The 25800-nt window shown below is 39.4% G+C and overlaps 1 protein-coding gene across 1 annotated transcript in view; it reads left to right on the forward strand.

Annotated features, from left to right (window-relative positions):
• Positions 1-25800, forward strand: part of LOC118804975 (fibrocystin-L-like) — an 82872-nt gene that overhangs the window by 29271 nt on the left and 27801 nt on the right. Inside the window, exons 30-48 of the mRNA XM_036565566.1 lie at positions 234-355; positions 1463-1595; positions 2916-3108; positions 5294-5436; positions 6440-6544; positions 6879-7067; positions 8675-8845; positions 10472-10671; positions 11724-12699; positions 13778-14026; positions 15343-15492; positions 16491-16665; positions 18006-18156; positions 18361-18517; positions 20824-21033; positions 21770-21899; positions 22192-22433; positions 23810-23946; positions 24600-25629. Coding sequence (XP_036421459.1) covers positions 234-355; positions 1463-1595; positions 2916-3108; positions 5294-5436; positions 6440-6544; positions 6879-7067; positions 8675-8845; positions 10472-10671; positions 11724-12699; positions 13778-14026; positions 15343-15492; positions 16491-16665; positions 18006-18156; positions 18361-18517; positions 20824-21033; positions 21770-21899; positions 22192-22433; positions 23810-23946; positions 24600-25629 — 4863 coding nt within the window. The remainder of the gene's footprint in view (positions 1-233; positions 356-1462; positions 1596-2915; positions 3109-5293; positions 5437-6439; positions 6545-6878; positions 7068-8674; positions 8846-10471; positions 10672-11723; positions 12700-13777; positions 14027-15342; positions 15493-16490; positions 16666-18005; positions 18157-18360; positions 18518-20823; positions 21034-21769; positions 21900-22191; positions 22434-23809; positions 23947-24599; positions 25630-25800) is intronic.

Below are 25800 nucleotides of genomic sequence, written 5' to 3' on the forward strand. Positions count from 1 at the left end.
AATTCAGTGTATTCTTCTTTCAGTGATTAGGAGTTCTGTTTAGTAAGCAGCACCGTATGAACTTAAACGCTGCATCGCTTTGGCCAAAAAGATGTTGTTTTGCTTGGAAACGGCACCTGCGTTTGAAATACACTGCTGCTGTTAGTCCATTGGCCTTATATAATCATTCTACTGGGTAGCACTGCAAAATATCCTATAGCTAACATGGCATCCTGTGCTCTCTTGCTCTGTAGGAGGAACGATCATTACCATCTCTGGTTATGGCTTTGGTTATGACACTGTGGCCACCGTAGGGAATGCTTCTTGTGATGTTGTTTATGTGGATTCAAGCCAGCTGAGATGCAGAGTGCCTGCTGTAAGTGAATAAGTCTGCGTGCTGCTTATGGATTTTGCTCTGTTAGTAAACAAAACAGATGCATAAGAGCTGCAAACTTCAACAGTGCTTAAATATTAGTGCTTATTTTTACACAGCAAATTGTACAGTATTAAGTGGGTGAATTTAACTTTGTTAATGTCGTTAGTAATGTTTATAGAATCATGTTTTGCCAGAGTTGCCAGTTTATTAGTAATGATAAAGCTACAGTATGTGGGAATTTAGTCAGCTGGCAAAAAAGGCAGTGTATGCTGTGACTAATCGGTTTACTAGTGAGATGCACTGATATAATTGTCGGTTGATACCAATATCTGATGTTTCAAGTACATATCTGCCAATGCTGAGAATAATGCTTTATATAATTTAGAAATTAAGTCAGCTTGGGGGAGATACAACTGTAGGGTTACAAGTGCAGTAAAGTGAATATAATACATTATTTGAAGGTTCTTTAAAAGGTTCTTTACACACACAAACATCGTTTTTAAACATTATTTGGGGAACCAAAAGTGCTTCTTCCATGGCTTTGCTCAAAGAACCTTTATTTTGAAGGGACTTTTAAAGGGTAATTTCATTCAGATGTAAACAGAGTCATTCAGAGTGGTTTGGTGTGAAATGGTTGATTGTAGAGACTCAGATGTGGTGATAGGAACCAGGGGTCACCATGGCTACAACACAAATATAGACATTTTATTTACTGTCCAAAACCACCAGTGAATGTGTTTTTTGTTGATAATAGTAAAATAGTAAAAACACCCTCACCTTACAACACCCAGCATGTACCTCTACACCATGAATGTATTAAAAAAAAGGTTTTGTAAAAGAGGGACCTTTTAGAGGTGGCCATGTGAACGATTCTGACTTGGTAAGTTTTTCTAGAACAGAGCGTTTCACACCAAACCACTGAATGACTCTGCCTATACCTGAACCGTTTATTTATGCAGACTTTTTTGAAAAACTGGTGGAATTCCACTTTAAGATTTAACCCTAAATTAAGGTGTGATGGCAATTTTTCATGAACCATTTCATTTGAGTGAACAAATTGCATTTAAAATGTAAAGTTGAGTTTCTGAATGCTGGTTTGTGTCTCAGGGATCAGCAGGGGCACAGAGAATAACTCTGAAAAGTGGAGGAATGGAGGCCACAGCAAATGACTCATTCACATATGACAACGCCCTGACGGCTGTTATTACTGATGTGAGCCCTCAAACAACAACAGTGTTCGGTAAGATCTCTTTCTAAAGAATTGTGCACAATGTGGCTGCAATATACATAATAATCATGTCTTTTCATTATGCAAATTGGGCTTCAGACCCAGTTTTGCTCAATACTTAATCCCATGTGCAATGGCCAGAATTAATCCATCCATAAAACTAAACACCAGACTCATTTCACCATGCTAATTTTACATATAAAATTTAAAGGTATCATCCCATTTTTAGCTGCATATGGGAAAATGAGCATGCCAAGCCTTGGCTGACCTCTTGTCCGGTTGGTGATTCTTCATTGAAGAGCTGTATACACCACAGTTCTGCTGTTCTAAGAATCTCTGCATTCACTGCAAATAATTTGCACTTTGAAACTTCCGGTTTGTCATTTCCCTCAATTGTGTTATTCATTAAGGCCCAATCCCATTTCTTATTTTTACCCCTACCCCTTGTTTTTGAATGACATCTTGCCCCTTGGAACTGAGTTACGATGGGTAGTGGTTGAAATCTTCCTCTATGAAATGGGACCCTCAAATAAAAAGAGCGCTACTTCATTAACAGCTACCAGCGCTGCTCTGTAGGCGACCCTGCCAGTCTGCAGTGACAGCAGAGGAGGGTAAAGTTCAGCTCCTCACTGCTGGGCTTTAGTTACATTTAGGGCATCATATGCCTTCAAAGAGGGGTGGCAGGCCATTATTTATTATCACCCACCCCTAATTCTTCAGTGATATGAAGCTGAAGTCAACAATTCACCAGTTTCTTGTACGAATTTTCCTGTTCTACCTTAAGGTGGAATGGGAAATTTAGCTAGCTAGCTATTGAGACATCATCATACTATTAGAGATCTTTTATGCTTGTTATGAAGAAAACGACCATATTACATTGAAACGCCACTAAACTAAGATAATACAGTGGTTATCATAATTTTTAACAGACAAAATTCTCACATTTGTGGGTTTGTTTGGTCGCTTGCACAGCCATCTTGCCGTTTCGCTTTTTTCCTCATAACACTCTGTTTGGAGTGTCTCTGAAAAACCTCCGTTTGGAGGAACATGTGTCCCTAACACTTCGCCCTCTTAACAACAATCGGGACACCCTACCCGTACACATGAACGTGCAAAACGGAGGGGTAGGGTTAAGTGGTAGGAGCGAGGGGTGAAATGGGACTGGGCTATGGTATGGCTCTCTTTGCACAGCCTGAATTGTGCAACCTGACCCTGTAATTCAAAGTGTCAGCAGAGTGCTTTAGGTTGTTACAGTGTTCATAAGTGATAGTTTTAGCTGAGCAGTTAAACCCTGCTCTGTAAATATTGTGTATTTTCTCTTGTGTGGTAAAGGTCTCAGGACTCTCATCATCCAGGGACAGAACTTTGAGGACCAAACTAACGGCAGCTCCGTCCTGATTGGCAGTGTGGACTGTGTTGTGCTGACCTGGACCAATAAAAACATCACCTGTCTGTTACCCTCACTCCCTCCTGGTGTCTACGACATCAGTGTAATAATGGGGAACAGGGGCTATCCCCAAATCAGGTACAGTCCTGCACACTTTACAGCGATTATCAGTGCTCACGTTTATTTAGTCCCTTCATCCTGAAGCAAACATGTAGTTACTCTGCTCTTTGTCTGTTGATCACGTGATTTCTCAGTGCTGTTGAGGACTGCCGGATTAAAAGTGAATAGATGTACGATGTTCTCTCGTGACATGAATTTTTCCATACCATGGATACTGTGAAAAGCCCAAAAACAGTGAACCACAAACAGTGCCACTAAACATGAGCATGAACAGCTGAAACATCTCTTAGAAACTCAAAAAAAGTGTTTTAGAAAAAATAAACATGAGGGGAGACCATAGGAGAAAATGACTAAAAACGGCTATAATAATAACCTCAACAATAATAATAATAATATTAACAACAACAAAAATAACAATAATAATAGCAACAGTAGCAATAATAATAGTACTAGTTATTTCAATGATAAATGTTTTTATGGCAGTATTGGTTTGTTATTGTTATTATTATTTTTACTATTACAAATGTATTCACATTTATTGACATTGTGATGTCACATCTTTATTGTCCGAATAGTAGAAACTGTGATGTAAATTTGAGGGCTCTTCGTGGTCATGGGTGTGTATCATTGAGTTTTAATGGAGAACATATCACTCAAAATAAAGTGATGAAAAGTGAAAAACCTGTAGGGAAAATCACTTTTTCTCGGTCACTATTAATTGACCATGGTAAGGCCTTTTAAAGGCCAGATTTGTTTTTTTTAGTCTTGTCTCTTACACTGAAGCTCAGAAATTTGATCTCCTTATCAGAGGCTTTGGCGCAAACTTGTAGTGTCTATGCTGTCATTAAAGCAAAAGGAGATACCACCAAATACAATTAAATTCTTTCCAAATGTTCTGATTTTCACTCAAATTGTTAAATTGATCATTTGTAATGAAAGTGCTACATTAAATATGAAAAGAATGCTTTATAGGAGCATTTTCAGACTTTTGGATTTAAACATAAATTTACAAAAAAGCAGTTCCACTGCTCCACAGCCCAGTTCTTGTCAATGCTTGGGTGACTTTAGGCTCTTGTGCGGCTGCTCCAGAGCGTCTCATTCTGTTGCTTTTCTATGTCAGTACTTTTCTAAAGTTCACCAAAATATCCCTCTCAAATGTAGTCGTTTAACAAACCAACATTTTTATTTCTGTAGAAAAGATGGTTTTAATTATAGTAAAAGCTCACTTCCTACAACGTATATCATGAAAAAAATGAAAATCCATTTATTTATTTTTTTGGATTTTCCCCCCCAATTTTTCCTCAATTTAGTCATGTCCAGTTCCACCCAGGACTCCACCAATCACACAATACCACAAGCACTAGGAGGGCGAAGGCTAGCACAGGCTTCCTCCGAGACCTGTGAAGCGCCACCTACTGCTACTTCACTCATAAGCTGTTGATGTGTCATTGATAATCTGTTAAGAGTTTATTAACCATCTACAAAAGGCCACTCCAAATAAAGTGTTACCGCTTAGGGGTGACCATGCTTTTTGCGGTCGCCACTCTGATGCTGTGGAACAATCTACCTTTAAATATTAGAAATACCTCTTCTGTTACATTTTTTAATTCAAGACTTAAAAAAATTACATGAGCATTTTGAAATCTTGTAATTCTTCAAATTCATCATATTTTTTGTTGATCTTAGTTTATTTTATTATTATTACATTTTGTTTTACGTGATTGACTGTTCAATTGTTTTTATTCTGACGATTCAGGTTTTGGTGGTTTAAAGGCTTTTATGCTAAATTTTTTAGGATTGTTTTAATGCTGGCATGCTGAGGTGCCAAACAAAAATGTTGTTTATTGGTTTTGCCAGATATGAGGTTTTGGTCATGTTTGTGCAAATTACAAGCAAATTTAAAATTGCATTTCAAAAATTCAGATGTTTCATGCATAAATAGAGCAAAACATTGATTAATAATTATTTTGTTCATTGATTTTTTTTTTAGACAATTTTTTCAGACGTTTTTTCCATATGTAAATTTATTGGGTTGCATTACTTTAACAGTTATTATGTAAAAATACAGATAAATACTGTCATTTTGCGGTAATATGTTTTTTAGTGTATGTACGGCATTTGGTAACTGTTGTTGTTTTAAAAGTGCTTTAAAAATAAAGTGTATATACTTTTACTTTTGCATTTGATTTTACCACAAACACAGTGCTGGTGTGAACGCCACCATCAAGTATGTCTTGCAAGTGAGCGGCCTATCCCCTCAGCAGGGCTCTCTCTACGGCGGCACCACAGTGACCATCACTGGCTCTGGATTCAGCCCTGATTTAGCGGACAACACTGTAACACTAGGTACGGTTTATAATGTTTGGAACCTTTATGTAAGTTTATGGTAATTTAAGTTGATGATTTGAAACAGATTTAAAAAGCAGTGATCTTGCAATAACTGGGTATAGAGGTTTTTATTTAGTGTTTCACTGCATTAAACTTATTTAAACAGGACTGATTCTGTTCTCTTTGTAATGAAAGCTTCAGTCTGTGTGCATTAACTGCTAAAATATCCACAATACACTCAGAAAAGTATATTGTGATGTAATTTATCATGATAATGATAAAATATTGTCATATTTCACACCCATAATTACAGCCATGGTTTGAACAGTAGTGGTGATTCACTGTCAGTTTGTACTGCACTTCTGTCCTGTAACAGCACTTTATTATCCTAATTTAGTTCTTAATTAGATTTTTATTTAAATGATTAATTTCCTCTCCTTTAAAATCTGGTTTTAATTGTCCAAGTTTAATTGGCCAAGTCAAGCCCGTGGCACAATCCTATTTGGCCTGCAAAATTATTTTAATTTTCTATTAATATTGGCCCATTTCACCATGAGCTGCACTAGAGTTTCCAGCATGCACTGCAATGTAATGTCTGCCCCAACAACGATCTATGGGACAGCATCATAAAAAAAAACTGGGGACATTTAAAGAGTTCTAACAGTGATCTGCAGCTTATGTAGTCTGCTGTTATATATATATAACGATTTGTTTTCATTTAAAATTCTTTTTCAATCATTCATGTATTCACTGCCTATTTTTTATCGTTGTAATTTTGGCATATTTTGCATAAACAATGGCCAGTTCGGTTCATGCAAAATGTTAAGTAAAAATAAAATAGAAATACAGCTGGCCCACAGATTTGTTGAGATTTTTTTAATATGGCCCTTTTTGGTGGTTGTGTTTGACAGCCCTGTTTTATATGCCTCTATCTAGTTATTTTCTCATTTGTATAGCACTTCTAATGACCACAGTGTGTGAAAGGTGTTACATAAATAAATTTGCCTTGCCTTTTCCACAGGCGGTACACGCTGTGAGGTGACTGCAGCCTGGGAACATCGGTTGGAGTGCAGGACCCAGATAGACGAGCAGACGCACATTGTCACAAACCAAGGCGTCGACCTCAGTAGGTTTACACCAACAGCCAACAGCCCCAAAGCTTGTTTTCCCTTATTCACTAGAATAACTGGCTGAGGGGGTCATTCGTTTAGAGCATGTGCTTGTAAGAAGTTGAGCAAAGTACTGGTAGAAATAAGTGAGACATTTATATTAGGATAAACAGGATTCCAGTCAGAATGGCTTGCGCCTCTGCCGCTTTGGGGGGCAGTTATACTGATTACACACAGTCGTGTGCAAAAGTTTGAATACTTCAAATGACATTTTGTTGATTTTGTCTTTATTTGCTGAGTTTAACATTAATTCATCTTCTAAGCCACTGATCCTCCTGGGTGCGTTTTCAGACTACGATCAGGGGTACGCATGGAGCCCATCCACAGTGATGGTGTCTGTAGGGGACACAGTGGTGTGGAGGTGGAACGCTCCAGATTTTGTTCCAGGCCTGGGCTACAGGGTCTTCAGCGTGGCCAGTCCCAGCAGCACCGAGTTCGACAGAGTGGGCTTCAACAGCGGAAATACCAAAACAGCCACAGGTACAGAGACGAGAGCAGCTTACACGTACTGTGGACAACAAATCACCCCATATTAACCCCTTACATGCTAAGAACCCATCTGTGTTTCTCACGATTAACAACACAGCTTTATAGTAGCTACTGAGTTACTGAATGTTAAGCTAAAAGAGTAACTACACCCCATTATTTCCACAACTGGCTCAACTTTGAAAAATGTTCAAAAAATGGGAGGGGGATGTTAGCTACCAGAAAATATGGAGAGTGACAGAATCAAACAGCACTTTTGCTATTTTTTTTCTCCACTACCATCCCCATCTTCGACAAGGGAAGGTGTTTCTGATCAGGCAGTGAATCTTGAGCCTTAACAGTATGAGCCACGGACTCAAGCAGTCGAAGAGTTAACATAGTGCCAGAAAATTATCAGCAGCAAGCGGGAAACCCACGTCCCGATTTCTTAGATGTACCGAATTTCGAATGAATAAAGTGGATTTCTTTGACGTTTCATTCAGTCTGACATTAAGGTTGCAGACTGCATCACTGGTCAGCCAGGGTTTGCTGCAGTGGGCCTAAATACTTACATTCAAGTTGCTTGTGGCACTTACTGGTGTTACATCCGATTCAGTTCCCACTCAAATTCACGTTTCCCTTCATATATCGAACTCTCAGGTGCTGCACTCACTGAACAGAAATCAACAGCAAGCAACACTGGAACTTTGGAAAGCGAAAGTTCAAGACTAATGTTCACAATGCCATCTCTTAATGTTTCATGAGGAAAAACACTGACACAACTGTTTGCAACTCATGAAGCCGTCAGTAGCCAAATTTAGCAGAAAACTGTTTACTTCTCAGAGTTAATCTTCTATTGAGATATTCATCCAAGAGGTGATTTAAAACACCCAACTTTTTTTAAAAGGCATTTTATGTTTCTGTAACAACACTGACAAAAATCTTAGGACAGGATTCATTATCAAAATACAACTGTATTTATAGGCTTAAATCATCTTAAGATAGGACAAACAAGTTTAATGCATTTTTGTGATTTAAACTGAAAAAGAAGCGTCAAAACGACGCTTAACATAAAAATAATCTGCTGTTTTCATGTATTTCAACGACTAAAAATGAGAAGAATTAAAAATCAAAAAGAAGAAATATTATGTTTTATTTGGTAGATTTATAAATAGAACAAAGGATACACCGACAACAGCTCTCTGTGCTTTGTTTTATTTTGAGTTCATTTTCATGCCTATTCAAAGTTGGGGACACCATTTGCCACCGCCGTGGTAGAATGACCTTTCTGTGAAACAGGTTTAGGGAGGTCTTTACTGTGAATAATGGTTTTATGTACTCACACTAACCACTGCACACCTATAATTACATGCCTAATTGTCATTATGCTTATAGCAGCTCAGTGCTCTGTGCTCATGCCTGGTTGGCAAATATCTGATTATCTGAATGTGTTCAGTGCTAAATTTAGACGCTTTTCCTAGCAAGCGTTGAGAAGGACAATGCAAACTTCTCTAAGCAACACAATGCCTTCAATTTAGAACGAGGTAAAAGAATCTCACTGTGCTGGAATGTGTGTGTGGGTGTGTGTATATGTGTGTGCGTGTGTCTTCTTTTGTCCACAGGGTTCTTCAGCTATCGATTCACAGCTCCTGGCGTGTACTATTACAGCAGCGGCTACGTCGATGCGGCCAACCAGAGGACCCTGCAGGGCGTGGTGAACGTTAGGCCTCTGGAAGAGAGAAGCAGTGGGCTACAAGTCACTGTAGCCGGGTTTCAGGCCCTTCGAAGTCTAGGTACAAATACATCATCTAACTGGGCTTCTCTCTCAAAAAACTGTGTCTGCAAATGTTACAAACCGTTCGCATTCACACTTCACCTCATGCTTATGGAACCAAATCTCACCCCGTGGTTCGTTTTGAGAATTAGGCTTGTAAACTTGTTTAAATCTGCTGACAGAGGAGTTAAAGTGCAGAACCTTTTTGAAAATGGTTCAATATAGCACCCAGAAAGGGTTCTTCTATTGTTACGGGGTCAAGCTTGTAACAGTTTTCTTTTTTTTTCTTGTATTTTTTTTAAGTGGAGACATTCGAATGCAAGAACAACACACAATTCCATGTTTGTGATAATTTCCAATTATATATCCTTTCATACATCTTGTAATCCATACCTCTCCCTCTTTTTTATACTTTAAAAAAATTCCCTCTTTTTGACATTCTTAAAAAAGATGCCTGGGGGTAAAAAAATAAATAAAAGGGAAAAATAAAATAAATTTAAAAAAAACTTTCAGGGAAAAAAGGGGAGTATTTACTCATATTGTATGTCTACAAACCCTGGCATTACAGACTTCATATAGTTGACCCATTTTAATCATAATTTTACAAATTTTGTCATCTTCAGCCTAATAGAAAAAGTATTTTTTTCCGTTACACCATTGACCAGGTTTATCCAGTCATCCACTGTTGGGGGGTCACATTCATGTACATTTTCCATCAGTCTGAGGAACTCTTTCATGATGCAAAGAACCCTTTAATCATGCAAAGGGTTATTTGAGTGTTCATGGTTCTATATGTAGTCAGTCAGCCAAGACAAGAAGTCAAAAACATGCAAAAACATGACATTTGCTTCTTTAGTTGTGCAGTGGAGCTAATGTGGCTAAGTAACAGATAGAGGTTTATACTCCTCCAGTTAGCTTCTGCATGCTCACCACATACTTGCCATAAACTAGGTCAAGTTGTGAATCTCAAACAGACCTGCTGATATGGCTTCTAGCACTGACATACTGTTATCTGTAAACATGGGCAAAAGTACAGCACGTAGCTGAAGACAGCAGTAGCAAATTATTTGGAGCCTGTATGTCGGCTAATTGTTGGGGTATAGGCTTCTATCATTTCACTGAAAAAAATTGGGAATGTGCTTTAAATTTTGAGTTATTTGAATTTTAAATAATACTTTGACAGGGCATGAAACACAGATTCTTGTTCTATTAACTTACTATTCAAAGTTAAATAAACTCAAAGTGTACCTAACTTTTTAAACTTTGTTATTATCTATAGTAGCTCTAGTGTAAATCTAAAAAAACAAACTTCAGAAACCAAACATGTCTCGTTTGACTGAACTTGTTTGGGGGTAAACAAAGAGTGGAAAACGTGGGTAACGCTGATTTTTTGCTGATGTATCCTTTTTAAAAGGAAGACTAACTACACTGTAAAAAGTGTTTTGTCAATTCTACCTAAAAAATTACTTCATCTGGTAACAAGCAATTGAACTACTTTTACTTTTATTTAAAGAATTGTTTATTCAAAATATTTATTTACATTGAATGAAACTGGAAAATTTACTATATTTATTATTTATTATATATAATCTAGATACAACTGTCTTAAATTTGTACTCTCTTACAACTGTCTCTGTAGATTCAGCACATGTGATCCCGTCACCATCTGACTGTGTGGCCTCCCCTGAGTGCTCTGGCTCTAACACCACGTCTGACAGCTTCTCCTTCAGTTTCTCCACCTGTGCCAGCCCCACTGTCGACTCCATCTCTCCCTCGCAGGGCACAGTGCACAACCCCATCGTCCTCCAGGGCTCCGGCTTCAGCAACATGTCCTGTGCCAACGAGGTAGGGAGAAACCCAGAGACCTGAGTTCAAAACTGAATATGTTTAAGATGTGAATAAAGATGCAGTTTACTGCCTTACTTTTGAACTTACAATTAGCACTGTGTTAATTGTAAGGATATACGTTTTCATTACACAAAGCTACATTAGCCTCAAGTTTGGGTGCAAAACTAAAGAAGCACACTTTGTCTTGGCTGATGTACTACATTTCAGGTATGGGGATAATTGTGAAATTTTTGAACTTTTTTTCAAGGAATAAATGTGAGAGTCCACCCTTCATTTATTTAATGTCCAGCCAAAATAGCCTTTTAGTACAAGTCATTCATTTCTGAGGTGATTAGATCCACCTGCATAAGGAAGGAGAAAGTCAAAGTGAAAAAGAAGTTGGACCTCAAAAACTGATTAAAAGCTACAGAGAAAATGGGACTCCTAGCAGCCCTAACCCTTGAAGACCTGGTGGACACCAAAACTGTCCTCATCAGATAAACAACACTTAAAGCTTTCATCTTTGAGAGAGAGGAGAAAATCAAGCTGCTTCAGATCTGAAAACATCCACATCCATCCTTCCACAGTGAGAAGACGACTCGGTCTGAAAGGATGTGTAGCTGTCAAGAAGCCTCACTGAGAAAAGGAAAGAAGAACATTTGCATTAGAACATTGAAACTGGAGAGATGTGGAGAACTGTAAGATGTGGAGTAAGCTTTTATGCACTGATGAGTCTGAATTTGTAATTTGGGATTTCTTAGATTGTGAGAAATAGAAAGTAGAACCAACTTCTAAGACTGAACTTTGGAGGTGTGTCTGCAGATTTCTTTGAGAAACTGAAAGTGAGTCTCCTAAAAAGAGTAGAAGCTGTAATAAAGGTAGAGAGGTTTCAAATATGTTTTCTGCTTTTTCCTGATGCTGAAAAATGGATAACTTGTACCTAATGGCCATTTTGACTGGACGGTAAATAAATATAGGGTTGTCTCTGACTTTGTACAGTACTGTATACCACTTACATCATCATGTTTCTGATTCATTGTTCTTATAAGCCTTTCTGGCTCTTATTTCAGGTCACAGTTGGAAATGCTTCTTGTCATGTGACCAACAGCACCTCCACTGTGATCACCTGCCTCCTCAGCTCTGACAGTGGAGCGCCCGTTGGCGTCCCGCTGCCCGTCCGAGTCCGGGTCAACAACTTGGGAGCCGCGATGCTCACAATGCCCAGCGAATTGAGCCGGCGTGTGGTGATTCTACCTGTGGTGGACTCCATCTCACCATCAGCGGGCAGCACATCTGGTCACACACGTCTGACCGTATCTGGCTCGGGACTGACCGGTGGGGTGGTCACTGTGGCCGGCGTTCCATGCATCGTGGTATCCAGCAACTACACTCAAGTCTTGTGTGACACTTCTCCATCTCCGCCCCAGACTGGATCCGTCACAGTGAGCATCGGTGCGGTCAGCTCGTCCTGCAGCTCTGACTGTTTTTATGAATATTCCGCAGCTTTGGCTCCGCAGGTGTCTTCCGTTTACCCCAACTCCATTAGCGGAAACCAAACGACTGTCATTATATCTGGTAGCGGCTTCGGTAGCAGCCTTGAAAACCTTGCCGTGTTTGCTGATGACTTCATCCTGGAGGTCACGAACATCACAGACAACAACCTCACGGTGTCGGTCGGCGCCCTGCCCGCAGGTCCACATTCCCTGCAGGTGGTTGTTAGAAACAAAGGACTGGCCATCGGAAGTGTTACACTGACCAGTGAACCTCTGGCCAGTTTTAGGCCCATGTCAGGCAGCCTTGCAGGAGGAACCCTGCTGATGATCACAGGGAATGGCTTTGTGGCAGGAAACACCAGCGTGATGGTGGGAATCTACCCCTGCTCCATCCTGCAGGTAACTCCCAGCACCGTGCAGTGCTTGACACATTCCTACAGCGAGCAGCTGGTGCAGGTGAAGATTCAGGTGTTCAGAGTGATTTACCCACTGCTGAGCTTCAACTACTCTCAGGAACAGACGCCGAAGATCACCAGCGTCAGCCCCACAACAGGTATTGACGAATTGAATTGAATTTTTAAATCACATTGCAATTTTACTTAGTCATATTTTATACCGTAATCCATATATTTTTAGATGTTTTATTCAGTATTTCACATTTTAGGGAACAGCAAGAAGTTTTTAAATGATACAGCTGTCTTGTAATTATCCATTTGTCGCAATTGCCAATTTACGTGCCTCCAGGCTTGACCTTATTTGAAATGTATGGCAGTTTGGATATTAATTTTATTAAAATTTCATTCTGCATGTTAATTATTTTAACCTTCATTCTATAAATAAGTTATTGGAATGTCATTCTAATACTAAATTGTAATTCATTTATTGGAATTTAAATACAATTAATTAAACTGTTAAATACATTTCCAGAATTTAATCTAATTTTATTATTAAAATTATATTTTATTTTTGTCTTTTTACAGTAATTGGGTATAAATTTTATTATAATAATATTTTATATATTATAATAAGTAATAATATATTTAATAACTAAAATGTAATTATATTTGATATATATTATCTTTTATTAACTATTTATTTTTATAGATTATATATTATTATTATAACTTATATTTTAGAACTTTATTCTGGAGACGAATATTTAAGAATTCATAAGAACCTCACTCTAGATAACAATTTTATAATTTCTTAGAGCTTCAAATTGGATACAAATTTTATTAGAACTTAATTCTGAATGTTTGAGCTAGAATGAGCTTCATTCTAGATATTATTTTCATCCCAATTTCAATCTGGAAATTAATTTTATTAGAACTTCATCCTGGAGGTTAATTGTATTAGAACTTTCATTCTTGATTTACTGCAGCTTTCTCACTTATTGTAGAATCATCCACAGCTCTCTCTTCATTATTCTGAACACATCTAACGTTTCCTGATTACTATGTGAAATCCATGATGTTTTAGAGTAGCGCCTTCTAAATTGGTTTTATATTACTGAAAACAATGTAAAGCTTTGGAAATATTTTACATTTTACATATTTATAAATTAAATATTTTATATATAATAATAAACCTTTCAACTCTTTCAGCTAACCTACTGTGTTTTCATGTTTCAGGCCCCAGTGGAACACCGCTCACCATCTCAGGCTCTGGTTTTGGCTCAGACGCCAGCCTCGTTTCAGTGAACATAGACGGCGTGCCGTGTACCGTGTCCTCCATCACAGACACAGAGGTGCAGTGCACTGCGGGTGAACATGCTGGAGGAACGTATCCAGTCACAGTGACCCACCAGGTCAAAGGTCTCGCTCAGAGCCAGTCCAGCTTCACCTACGAGCTGCAACTGACCCAGGTCTCACCTAACGAAGGTAACCAGAAGCTCTCAGAGTTGACTGTGGTTCTCTTACAGAGCTCAGAGCTGTTACAACAACTTATAATAATAAGTTATAATAACTCCACAGTGGTTGTACGATATATCAGCGGCTGATATCTACCAATAAATGAGAAAACGTAGTTTTGTCGGCCCAATTTTCAAAATGCAGTCTGTGATTACAATTGATAACATAGCGCCCTATTTTTAACCTCTACATGCACTGACATGTTTGGTAATGCAAGGCATTTTCATTCTTTTCAACATATCAAGTGGCACATATCACATTTTACCGTCTTTTTTGTATATACAAAAGAATTCTAGTTGGAGCAAATAAATAGAAATGATGTGTGCTAAAATTTGCAAAATATTCCTTAGTTAAGTGTGTCCCCTGTAGAGGATGTTTTGCTTTTGAAAAATCATAAAAACTTATAACAAAACATGTAATTTGAACCAGGTGTGCCCAAACTTTTGCATATGACTGCACATATAATAACATAAATGTTAATTAAGTGAGATTTAGACAGGTCGTGTCCATGTAAAATGTAAAATGTTTGTCTTTTACCACACTTCATACATGAATTACAGGTTTTCTAATCGGCTATGGTCAATATACCTAATAATTCTCATTATGAGATTGAGGATAATAGAAGATTATTTAACCTAGTTTTAGACATTTGTTTCCTTGTTGTGAGTTTATCACATGAAACTGTCTTATTCTTTTGGCAGATATTTTTTCTTGTTTTAAAAATTCATTTAAATGCAAAAAGACATGTTTTGTTCATTTTTTTAAGTGAAATAAGTTACACATCCTCTACAGACAAAGCACTTCTGCACATATCAATGCACAATTACTGTTTCCTGAATATAACATATTACGTGTCCTGTACAAATGTTATATTTTTCGATATGTTGAATAAATAGAAATTGTGCAGAAAAATACTGTATTTGTAGTTAGAGGATGAATGATCATATGCTATTCTTACAGTTACAATCTCATTATTAGAAATATTACATACATTCACGTTCGTTTAAAATGATTTCACTTCCCAAAGTACATTTTTTGCAGTGAATCCCTGTACAGCAGGGGTTCCCAACACTGGTCCTGGGGGACCCTCAGCATTTTTGTGTTTTCCTGCCAAAACTCCCGCTTCAACTCAGAAAGGGCTTAGTAATTAGCAGACCTGTTGGATCAGGTGTGTCAGGAGCAGAACAAACACAAAAATATGCAGGGCAGGGGGTCCTCCGACACCAGGATAGGGAACCACTGCTATACAGTACTGCTCACTAACAGACACCTTCCCTTTGCTGCAGGAAGCTACGCCGGAGGTGCGGTGGTGGCAGTCCAAGGCACCGGGTTTGATCCGTACTCCTCGAAAGTTCTAATCTGCAGTAAAGAGTGTAGCGTCAGGAGAAACGTATCCAGCTCTACCACTCTATACTGTGAGGTTCCGCCTAACAATGGTATGTATGAAGATCGGTCACGTTTCAATGAAGGTTTATCTGAAATCCTTTTTCTTCATCCACCATCATATGCAGCTTTATTTTAAACACCGTCAGAGAGGTATGTGATCAGAGTAAAACATGCCAGAGAAGTGTCCAAAGCCACAAGATGAAGGAAGATTGTGTTTTTATGAAGAGGTCACAGACAAATAAAATTAGAATCACTTTGTTACACATACAAGGAATTAGTCTTGGTGAGTCACACATGTACACTGTTAAAAAAGATTGTTCTTTGAGGGTTCTTTAGTAAAGACAATGGTTCTATATAGAACCACAAACACAAAAACGACTGGTATGCTTAAAACGTTCTTTGCATCATGTAAATGTTCTTTAGATTGATGGAGAATGCATTATATATGGATCTACATAGCACCTTTTTGAAAATCGTTCTATATAGCACCAAGAAGAGTTCTTCTAGTGCAACAATGTCAAGCTTGCAGCAATAGAAGAGCCCTTTTTGGTGCTATATATAACCATATACACCACATTCTCCATCAATCTGAAGAACGTTTTCACCATGCAAGGAAAGGTGAATGCAGAAGGTTCTTTGAGTGTTCATGGGTCTATGAAGTACCATTGTCTTTACTAAAGAAACATTGAAGAACCATTTTTTATAAGAGTCTATGACATGGAACATACGGAACAGAACAGGCAAGCGCACAGACTGTTAACTAAAGGGACAAAAAATAAAAATACATTAAACAGAATAAAGAATAAGGAAGAGTAATAAAGGGCCAATGTGCAATGTGCCGAAAGCTCTTAGAAGATGGATGGATGGATGGATGGATGGTTTAATGGTTTAGTTGTAAGTGTAAAGTGTGAGGTGTCCACTGTGGTTAATGAGCTGCAACTCTGGGGAAAAAGCCATTAGCATGTTTGGTTATTCTGGCTTTGATGGCTTTGAGATATAAGCTGTTTACATGCCTGCGTGTTTAGCCCTGTGATGTCCTCTGTGGCAGGAACTCAAGCGGAGCAGGCCTGTACAGTGATGGTACTGAATACTTACGCATCAGCTAACAATACGAACGGCTACACATACAAATCCAGCCTGACTCCCATCATCACAGATGTGTCGCCGCGCAGGGGAGGAACAGCCGGAGGCACTGTGCTCACCATCACCGGCTCTGGTTTCAGGTCTGGAATTACTACTGCTGCACAGCAAACAGAAAAAACAAGATCTTCATGACATTTTGCTAATTATTTTAGCCAGGCTATTTACGGTATTGAAAATAATATCTCTGTTTTATAATTATGCTGTCATACACGAAAGACCCACAATACAGAAACAAGTATTAGTTTTTTCTGACTTCATAAATATTTTACAGTTTAGCCAATTTTCCAGCATAACATGTTTATTGATATCTGGTTTGGCCAAAGCCATCTGCTCCAGAATAAAACAAACCATAGAAATAACTTTAGACTTTAGATTATATTAGTCACCTGCTAAAAATTAACCTGTGCTGTAAAACAAACTATAGAAAAAAAACATATTAACCCCTTACATGGCCAGCGGCTACTGGCAGGCCTAAAGTTCTATTGCACACTTTTATAACCTAAGAATAGCTCAACCAGTTTGCATTGAAGTCCCTGTAGTTACTGAATAATAAGGCTTGGTATGTAATAAGCCTGAGATTTTAAGAGGTTAAATTAATCCCAAACTCTAAAACAAACCATAAAAATAACTTCATATTATATTTATCCCATGCTAAAAAACAACAAAAGAAATAACCTCAGGTTGTATTAATCCCATGATGTAAAACAAACCATAGAAAGAACCTCACATTATATTAATCCCATGATGTGAAACACACCATAGAAATAACCTCGGATTATATTAATCCATGCTATAAAACAAACTATAAAAATAATCCCAGGTTATATTAATCCCACAATGTAAAACAAACCATGGAAGTAACCTCATATTATATGAACCCTATGCTATAGAACAAACCACTGAAATACCCCTGGTTTTATTAATCTTGTGCATAAAACAAACTACAGATATAACCGCAGGTTGTATGATTCCTGTGTGAGTTGCCGTGCTGAATATTCCATCAAAACCTGTGAAGAAGATTTCTTAAGTGTGAAATGTCGAAGAAGCGTTTACTCGTGTTCTACTTGTGAACAACTGAAACATTTTTGGAGTAGCCATGTCTATCTCTGTAATTCATACCAAGATTTCTTATCCTTATGTGAATTGGTCATGAACATTACAGACATCCTGTGGGAATATATACATTACTCTACTTCACCATGCAAGACTAATCCTGTCTGAATAACACTATAAGAACATATTACTGTCGGTTATCTCCTGACAAAAGTTAGGATCATGTTTATTTTTATGAAGTTAGTATTGCTTCCAAGCTTTTGTCCTGTAGTGTAGGTTAATAAGATCATATGGACCATGTCGAAGAGCTGTGTGAGAGGATACCCACACGTTATCACCTCTGTTCTCTTCCATGTGTTACAAACAGTGGAGGGAATGTTACAGTGACGATCGCAGGGTCAGTCTGTGATGTCCGATCGGTCAATGAAACGCAGGTGATCTGTGTGACCAATGCCCAGCCCAGGTCCCAGATGGCCAAGGTCCGAGTACAGGTTGGAGACAGAGGAATCGCCCGGATGGTAAACTTAAACCCTTCAAGCAAAAAAATGACATCAGTGGTCTTTTTAAAGTACTAATTATTTCCCATATAATGCTATTCCTCCAGCGAAGAATGCTGCACATGTTAATCTGTATTCATACTACATATGATCTTCAGATTTTTCGGTTCTTCTGTTGTGTAAATGTTGCCTCTGCTAATTGTAACGTCCGCTCTTTCATTTCAGGATCGTGCCGACTTCTTCTACATCGATGTGTGGTCGTCCCGCTACACGTGGGGCGGCGAATCCCCCCCTGAGAAGGGCACATTCGCAGTCATCACTAAAGGGCAGACTATCCTCCTGGATGTCAGCACACCTGTGCTGAAGATGCTTCTCATTCAAGGTGCTGTAAAAACCCAACATTGTTTTATCCTGAGTCTTTCAGAGTGGCTTGATGTGAAATGCTTAATTGTAGAGAAACTTGCCGTCTAAGTGGTGGTGATAGGAACCAGGGGTTGCCATGACTACAACACAAATATTGCCGTTTTATTTACTATCCAAAACACCAGGGAACCTACACATGTCTTTTGAGGTTTTATTTGGTAAAATAGTGATAAATCTAAAAAAATTATGGATACTCTTTGGCCTTTGAACACACTTTGTGTAATTCTCTGCTATGTAGAGAATGTACTTATAAAAAATATATTTTAGGCCAAAATCTTACCTCAAAATAATATCTCAGACATCAGGCAGCGTATTTGTAGCCATTTCATGTAATAACTTTCTGTGAGGGAGTGTGATGTGACAACAGAATACAGACGCATATGGATGTAAAAACGGGTCAGTCAAAATCAGGCAACAGTACAAGAGGATCAGGCAAAAAGACAAAGTCAAGAAGAACAAAATGGAGGTCAGCAAAACAGAATACAGGCAGTCAGAAAACAAACGCTCAGTAGGTCGTAACAATACAAAACTTCACAATGAACCTAACTCAAGCCCGGGCTTATAAAGGAAACTAACTAGTCATATGACCAAGTTCACAGGTGTCCCTAGTTAGTACTCTTGGGAGTTTGAGCGCTGATTGGAGTGCGAGCGAGAGTCAGGAGTCATGTGATCTCCCCTTGAATTGTGGGCAATGGGGTCCATGTCTGAATCCGAGTCAGACGAAAGTTGCTCGGTCACATGACTTCCCCGAGGATTCTGGGAAATGGAGTCTGTCTCCTTGTCAAAGTTCGCTGAATGCGTGACAGGGAGCTTTTAGAGGTATTTAACTCTTCAGACACCTGGTTCCCATCAATACCACTGTAAACAGTCCTGACTGTAGAACAGAGCGTTTCACTTTGAACAACTCTGAATGACTCTGAAATGCTTACATCTCAATTATGCTTAATTATGCAGAAATTACACAGAACTATGCAAGTATGCAAAAGCTGGCTACTGGGGTTCAGATTTATTTATGTGGAATTAATACTAAAAATGAATCTATGCTGTGGATCTATGCGCAGTGGGTAGCGCTGTCGCCTCACAGCAAGAAGGGCCTGGGTTCGATTCCCCGACTGGGTGACCACAGTCCTTTCTGTGTGGAGTTTGCATGTTCTCCCCGTGTTTGCGTGGGTTTCCTCCCGCAGTTCAAAGACACGCAGCCAGGTGAACTGGAGCTGCTCGGTGTGTATGGATGTATATGTGTGTGTCTGCCCTGTGATGGAGTGGCGACCTGTCCAGGGTGTTTCCTTCCTTCTGCCCAGTGAGCACTGGGATGGCCTCCAGCACCTCCGCGACCCAGGAGCATGAGTGAAATGTGTGTGTAGGTAATATCAAGACAGCCCAGACAAAGCACACCTAAAAAGGCCTTAGTCCTCGAAAAACCCATCCATGCTAGTGGTCTCTTAACTGGACTTCCCAAAAAGACTGTTAAACAGCCACAGCTCATCCAGAGCGCTGCTGCTAGAGTTTTAACCAGGACCAGGAGAGCGGAGCTCATTACTGCAGCTCTAAAATATTTACACTGGCTTATAGTTGCTTACAGAGTAGAGTTCAAAGTGCTGCTGCCAGCCTATAAATCACTGAATGGTTCAGGCCCAGAACACATTTATGATATCAATATATCAAACTAATATAAATATATATGATGTAAAAAATATGAAGTGAGTTGGTGTCTTAGATCTATGGTTTCAGGTTAGCTAGTAGAGCCCAGAGTCCAGACTAAACACAGTGAAGCAGCATTTAGCTGTTGTGCTGCTAGAACTGAAACAAACTGCCAAAAGATCTTAGATGAGCTTCAAATGTAGCCATTTTTAAATCCAGGGTAAAAGCAGTTCTCATGTGTCCGTAATTGAGCTCAAACACTTTATTCTTACAGCTCTTTACCTTTAATAAGCTTGATTTAATATCACTTAAGCCCTGTAGTCTTTGAATTCCTTTTTATTTTTTTATTCTGCTTTTATGCACTTTTGAGTACCTGTTTTTATTTTTTAAGCCATGGTCACTTTATTTGTATTTTTATTGTTTTTCACTTAAACACTTTCTCTTTATTTTTCCTTTTGATGTTTTTTTTGCTTTATGTAAAGCACACTGAATTGCTTTTGTGTATAAAATTTGCTGTAAACAAACTTGCCTGCCTTGCTTTAAAATAGGATCTTCTTGTATGTTGATCTGCCAAGAAGCGTCTTCCTCTGATTTTGTTTTATAGACGTGCTTCTCTGTTCTCAGGTGGAAAGTTGATCTTCGATGAGGCGGATATCGAGCTGCAGGCGGAGAACATTCTAATCACAGACGGCGGAGCTCTTCAGATCGGAACAGAGGACCAACCGTTCCAGCACAAGGCCATCATCACGCTGCACGGCCACCTGCGCTCTCCGGAAATCCCCGTATACGGGGCCAAAACACTCGGCATCAGGGAGGGAGTGCTGGACTTGCATGGTGTGTAAATTAAACCTTCACATTTTACATCAGGTAGGGCTTGAAGCTCGCTCAATGGCAGTGCAGGAAAGCTGTGTGATAAATGCATCAATTTTTGGGTATGAGAATTAAAATGTCTACATAATATTAAAATAATACGTTTCATTCATCGAGCCCCTTCCATGCCTTAAACTGCAGCTCTGAGTGCTTTACAAAGAAGGAGGCAAAAAAAGCAATAAGCATAAGAGAAAAAATAAATACTAATTTAATTAAATAAACAAAGTTAAAATAGTAAAAAAGGTGGCAGCAAAAATATAATAAGTCAAAGAAATGAAATATTAATAATAAAAAGTGTAAAATAGTGAAGGCTTTTAGTAGAACATCCATAAACACAAGGTTGAGCACCCCTGGTCAAATGAAAAGTACAAATCAGTTAACACATCAAATAAAGAAAACAGAACCCATAAGTAAATGTGCTATGACAATTATGACACCTAGTGTTTAGTGGTTCTCCCCACAGTACACAGATTATCAGGTTCTATGCAGTTTACTCGAACTCATTAACTTATCAAGCCCTTTATGAGTCAGGGGTTGTGCAGTGAAAATACTGTCCCGTGCAATGCAGTGGTTTCCTACAACAAGACCACTGGGTGAAGGAGTTTTTCTTTAGATGCAATCCTGGGAGGTGTTCTGATGTCATATTTATACATCACCAAATTCACCAACGTGGATTTGTGTTCTAAACCTGCTCCTTTAGGTATTCCGATCCCTATCCCCTGGACCCGACTTGCGCAAACTGCCAGAAACGGCTCCAGAACTATCACCCTGATGGACGCTGTCACCTGGAGGGTCGGAGATGAAGTTGTCATTGCCTCCACAGGACACAGGTATACAACCATAATCAGCAGGACTTTTCATAAGCTACTGTCACACAGAATATACTGAGCTCAGTGGTACACTCTTACAAATCATGGTTTTTCAAAGGTTCTTTAGTAAAGAAAAGGGTTCTGTATAGAACCATGAACAAAAATGAGCTTTAAAATTGATGACCTGCCCATAGAGATATTAATATATAAAGTCTCTGTGTGGCTTAGAAAAGCTAAATATCTTGAGCTGCTGTACCGTCTTGCGTCACAGACTTTATCTGTGTTTTATATGTCATTGTGACTAACTTTGCAGGCACAGCCAGATTGAGAACGAGGTAAGAATAATTGCAGCTGTGTCGGCCGATGGTAGGACCTTGAACCTGACTCAGCCTCTGAAGTACACCCACCTGGGGGAGTCCATCACCCTGCCTGATGGGACTGTGTTTGAGGCGAAAGCCGAGGTGGGTGTGCTCACCAGGAATGTTGTTGTACGTGGATCCATCAACCAGGACTGGAGTGATCTAATCCCAGCTTGCCCTGATGGGTTTAATACAGGTAGGAATGGATTTTTTTATTGTTTATGCAGAAGTTTTGCTTTAAAATCAGGTCATATTTTGCATATGGTTAGAATGAAATGTGTGCATCTAGACCAGGGGTGTCCAAAATCTGGCCCCAGGGCCAAATGCAGCCCAAAGACAGTTTTTAATTGGCCCGTGGCTCCTGTTTCAGAGTGTGTTCAGAGAACTTAGAAAAAACTGTAGAAAAAAGGAAACATACAGGTGAGTTTTCTTTGCTTTTTTAGTGAAATACATCCTCCTACTTTCTAAAATTAAAGGAAAGTTCTGGGCGAGTGATTAGAAACTATTTTAACTTTTAGTTTTTAGCCGTTGAGCTCCATTTAGCTCCCATTCATTGAGGACTCGCTCGCAGGCGCCCTCTGCTGTTTTGCTGACCTGTTTTTGATCTAACGGAGGAAATAGGAAATGGCCAGGCTCTTTATAAACCAGCTCTGGTGTGTTATAATTGCCCTGCCAGCCAGTTTGTTGCAGTTTTTCCTTTCACCTGATGGTGGCAGCAGTGCTGTAAAATTACAGCATAATGTTCCACACTGTGGTAACAAAGTTAGCTAAAATTTAAGGGTCTTTTTCTCTGACTAGACCTGTAGCTTCATTTCCTGAACGACTTTTAGTGAAGACCGCAGCCATAAAGCACAAGCTTAACACTGAGACCCGCTGATTTTGGTGAGATGGAAACTTGAACATCACAGTAAATGTTCATGAGAGAAACTAAAGCAACTGCAGCTCCCTGAGTCTGACAACACCAACTTCTTATCAGAGCAAATTCACCAGTTCAGTAAATATTAACCCTTTTTGGCTGAACAATAAACCCTTTTTATGCTTTTTATTCTGCTCTTCTTGCTTAATAAAGTGATTTCTGAATGCTGTTGCTGCATTTATTTGACATGTAAAGGATGTTAACAATACAAGAAAATGTAGATTTTTAGTGTGTCTCACAATCTATATTTTTGAACAATTAAACACATGAATAGGAGTTTAATTAATACAATAGACACATTTTATTGATACCCTTGAACAATGTAATTGTTTTTTATGAGCGCTTACTGATCCAAACTCCTCTGAATGAGCAGTCAAACAATAATCTTTTATACAGCGATAGGATAGGTAGCTCAGAGAAAGCTCTGATTCTATGCACTGATGTTTTGAAAGCTTAATATTTTGAATAATTTGTGAAAAATATTTCAGCCCTCAGGTATTTTAGCACTGTATGAACTAGTCCTCTTTGAAAAATGTTTGGACACCCCTGACCTAGGCGAATACCCATCTTTGAAGTTCAGAGCATTCAGTTTTACATCCAGTTTGCTTACTCTTCCACACCTAAGACTGTTCATATGTGATTATTCTTATCCTCAGGGGAGTTTGCCACCCAGACTTGTTTCCAAGGGAGATTTGGGGAGGAAGTTGGAAGTGACCAGTTTGGAGGCTGCATTATGTTCCATGCACCTCGACCCAATGAAAATCTGGCCATTGGCAGAATCGAATACGTGGAGGTACATAACAATATCTATAGGGGGATATAAACACACACAGGCCTCTTGAGGCTGTGGAGGCATCCCAATCACCTTAACTGCAGGCTCATTATTCAGTTATTCATTTTAAAGGGATGATTTGGTGAGAAATCAAATTCACACGATGTTTTACTTACTCTAGATGTACAATCAGCCAAAACTTGTTTGGTTTCCATATTTTGCTTCTTCTTTAATTTTATCACTCACAGTTTGTCATACTGTGTCCTAAACCACACTGACAGGTCTGTACAGCCTTAATGAAGAGTTGGAATAGGTTTGAGTGGGTTGGGAGAAGTCTTGGGGAATGCATTTACAGAAAAGATTTGAGTGACTATTGACCGAACTTAGTGTTAGTTAGCAACATCAGCCACAACTAAAGCTCAACTAAAGCAAAAACATATCTGGGCTGATTCACTAGCTACCTTTGGGGTAATTGGGTAAATTACGTAAATTTGATTTTTCCATATTTTTAAGACTTTATTCTAAGATGTTATTCATTACTATGAATTATCCAATAATTACCAAGAAAATAATCAGTGTAGTCGTGAGCATCTGGATCCTCAAGGGCTTAATCGTATGTCATGCAATGTAAAGTGTGCAGTTTCACTGTATCACCACTTTGTGTCTTTGGTCAGATTTTCAATGCTGGTCAGGCGTTCCGTCTGGGCCGCTACCCGATCCACTGGCACTTGATGGGTGACCTTAAGCTCCAGTCATACGTTCGTGGCTGCTCCATCCACCAGACCTACAACCGCGCCGTCACCATCCACAACACGCATCGCCTGCTAGTGGAGCGCAACGTCATCTACAACATCATGGGAGGAGCCTTCTTCATCGAGGATGGTATCGAGACGGGCAACGTCCTGCAGTACAACCTGGCCGTGTTTGTTAAGCAGAGCACCAGCCTGCTGAACGATGACTTGACACCGGCCAGCTACTGGGTCACCAACCCCAACAACACCATTAGACATAACGCCGCTGCTGGAGGAACCCATTTTGGTTTCTGGTACCGCATGCACGACCACCCAGACGGCCCGTCCTACGACAGCAACATTTGCCAGAAAAGGGCGCCTCTGGGAGAGTTCTACAACAACACAGTGCACTCGCAGGGCTGGTTCGGCCTGTGGATCTTCCAGGAGTTCTTCCCCACGCAGCAGGGCACCTGCGGCTCCTACACACCTCAGCCGGCCGTGTTCCGCAAATTCACCTCCTGGAACAACGATAAGGGTGCTGAGTGGGTGAACGTGGGATCCGTGCAGTTCAACGAGTTCCTCATGGTGAACAACGAAAAGGCCGGTGTGGAGACCAAGCGCATCATCGAGCAGTACGTGAGCGGCTGGGGGCTGAACGGAGGCGCAGCGCTGGTCAACAGCACCTTGGTGGGACACATGGATGAGCTGGGCTTGGGCAGCAGCTTTTGCACCACCCGGGGGCTCATCCTGCCACTGGATGATGGCATGAGCGTCCTCAACACCAGGTTCATTAACTTTGACCGGCCTTCTTGTGCTGCCATTAGCGTGGCTGCAATAGCTGGAACATGCAGTTCCCTCTGTGGAGGCTGGAGCGCCAAATTCAGCGGAATCCAGTTTTACCAGACGCCCAACAAGGCCGCCTTCAGATGGGAACATGAGGTGGTTTTCATAGATATTGATGGAACTCTAACAGGTATTCATTATTCGAAAATTATCATTTGAAAATAAGATTAGCGCATGTAAGGTAATATGTTGTTGTATTGTAATGCAAATTTAAATGAAAAACAATGACTAAAAAATTCTGTTTGACCTGTGTTCAGTTAAAAACAGTACATATTACTTATAATATACCTTGCAGCTCATG

Source organism: Colossoma macropomum, unplaced genomic scaffold (assembly GCF_904425465.1).
Source record: "Colossoma macropomum unplaced genomic scaffold, Colossoma_macropomum, whole genome shotgun sequence".
Taxonomy (NCBI): domain Eukaryota; kingdom Metazoa; phylum Chordata; class Actinopteri; order Characiformes; family Serrasalmidae; genus Colossoma; species Colossoma macropomum.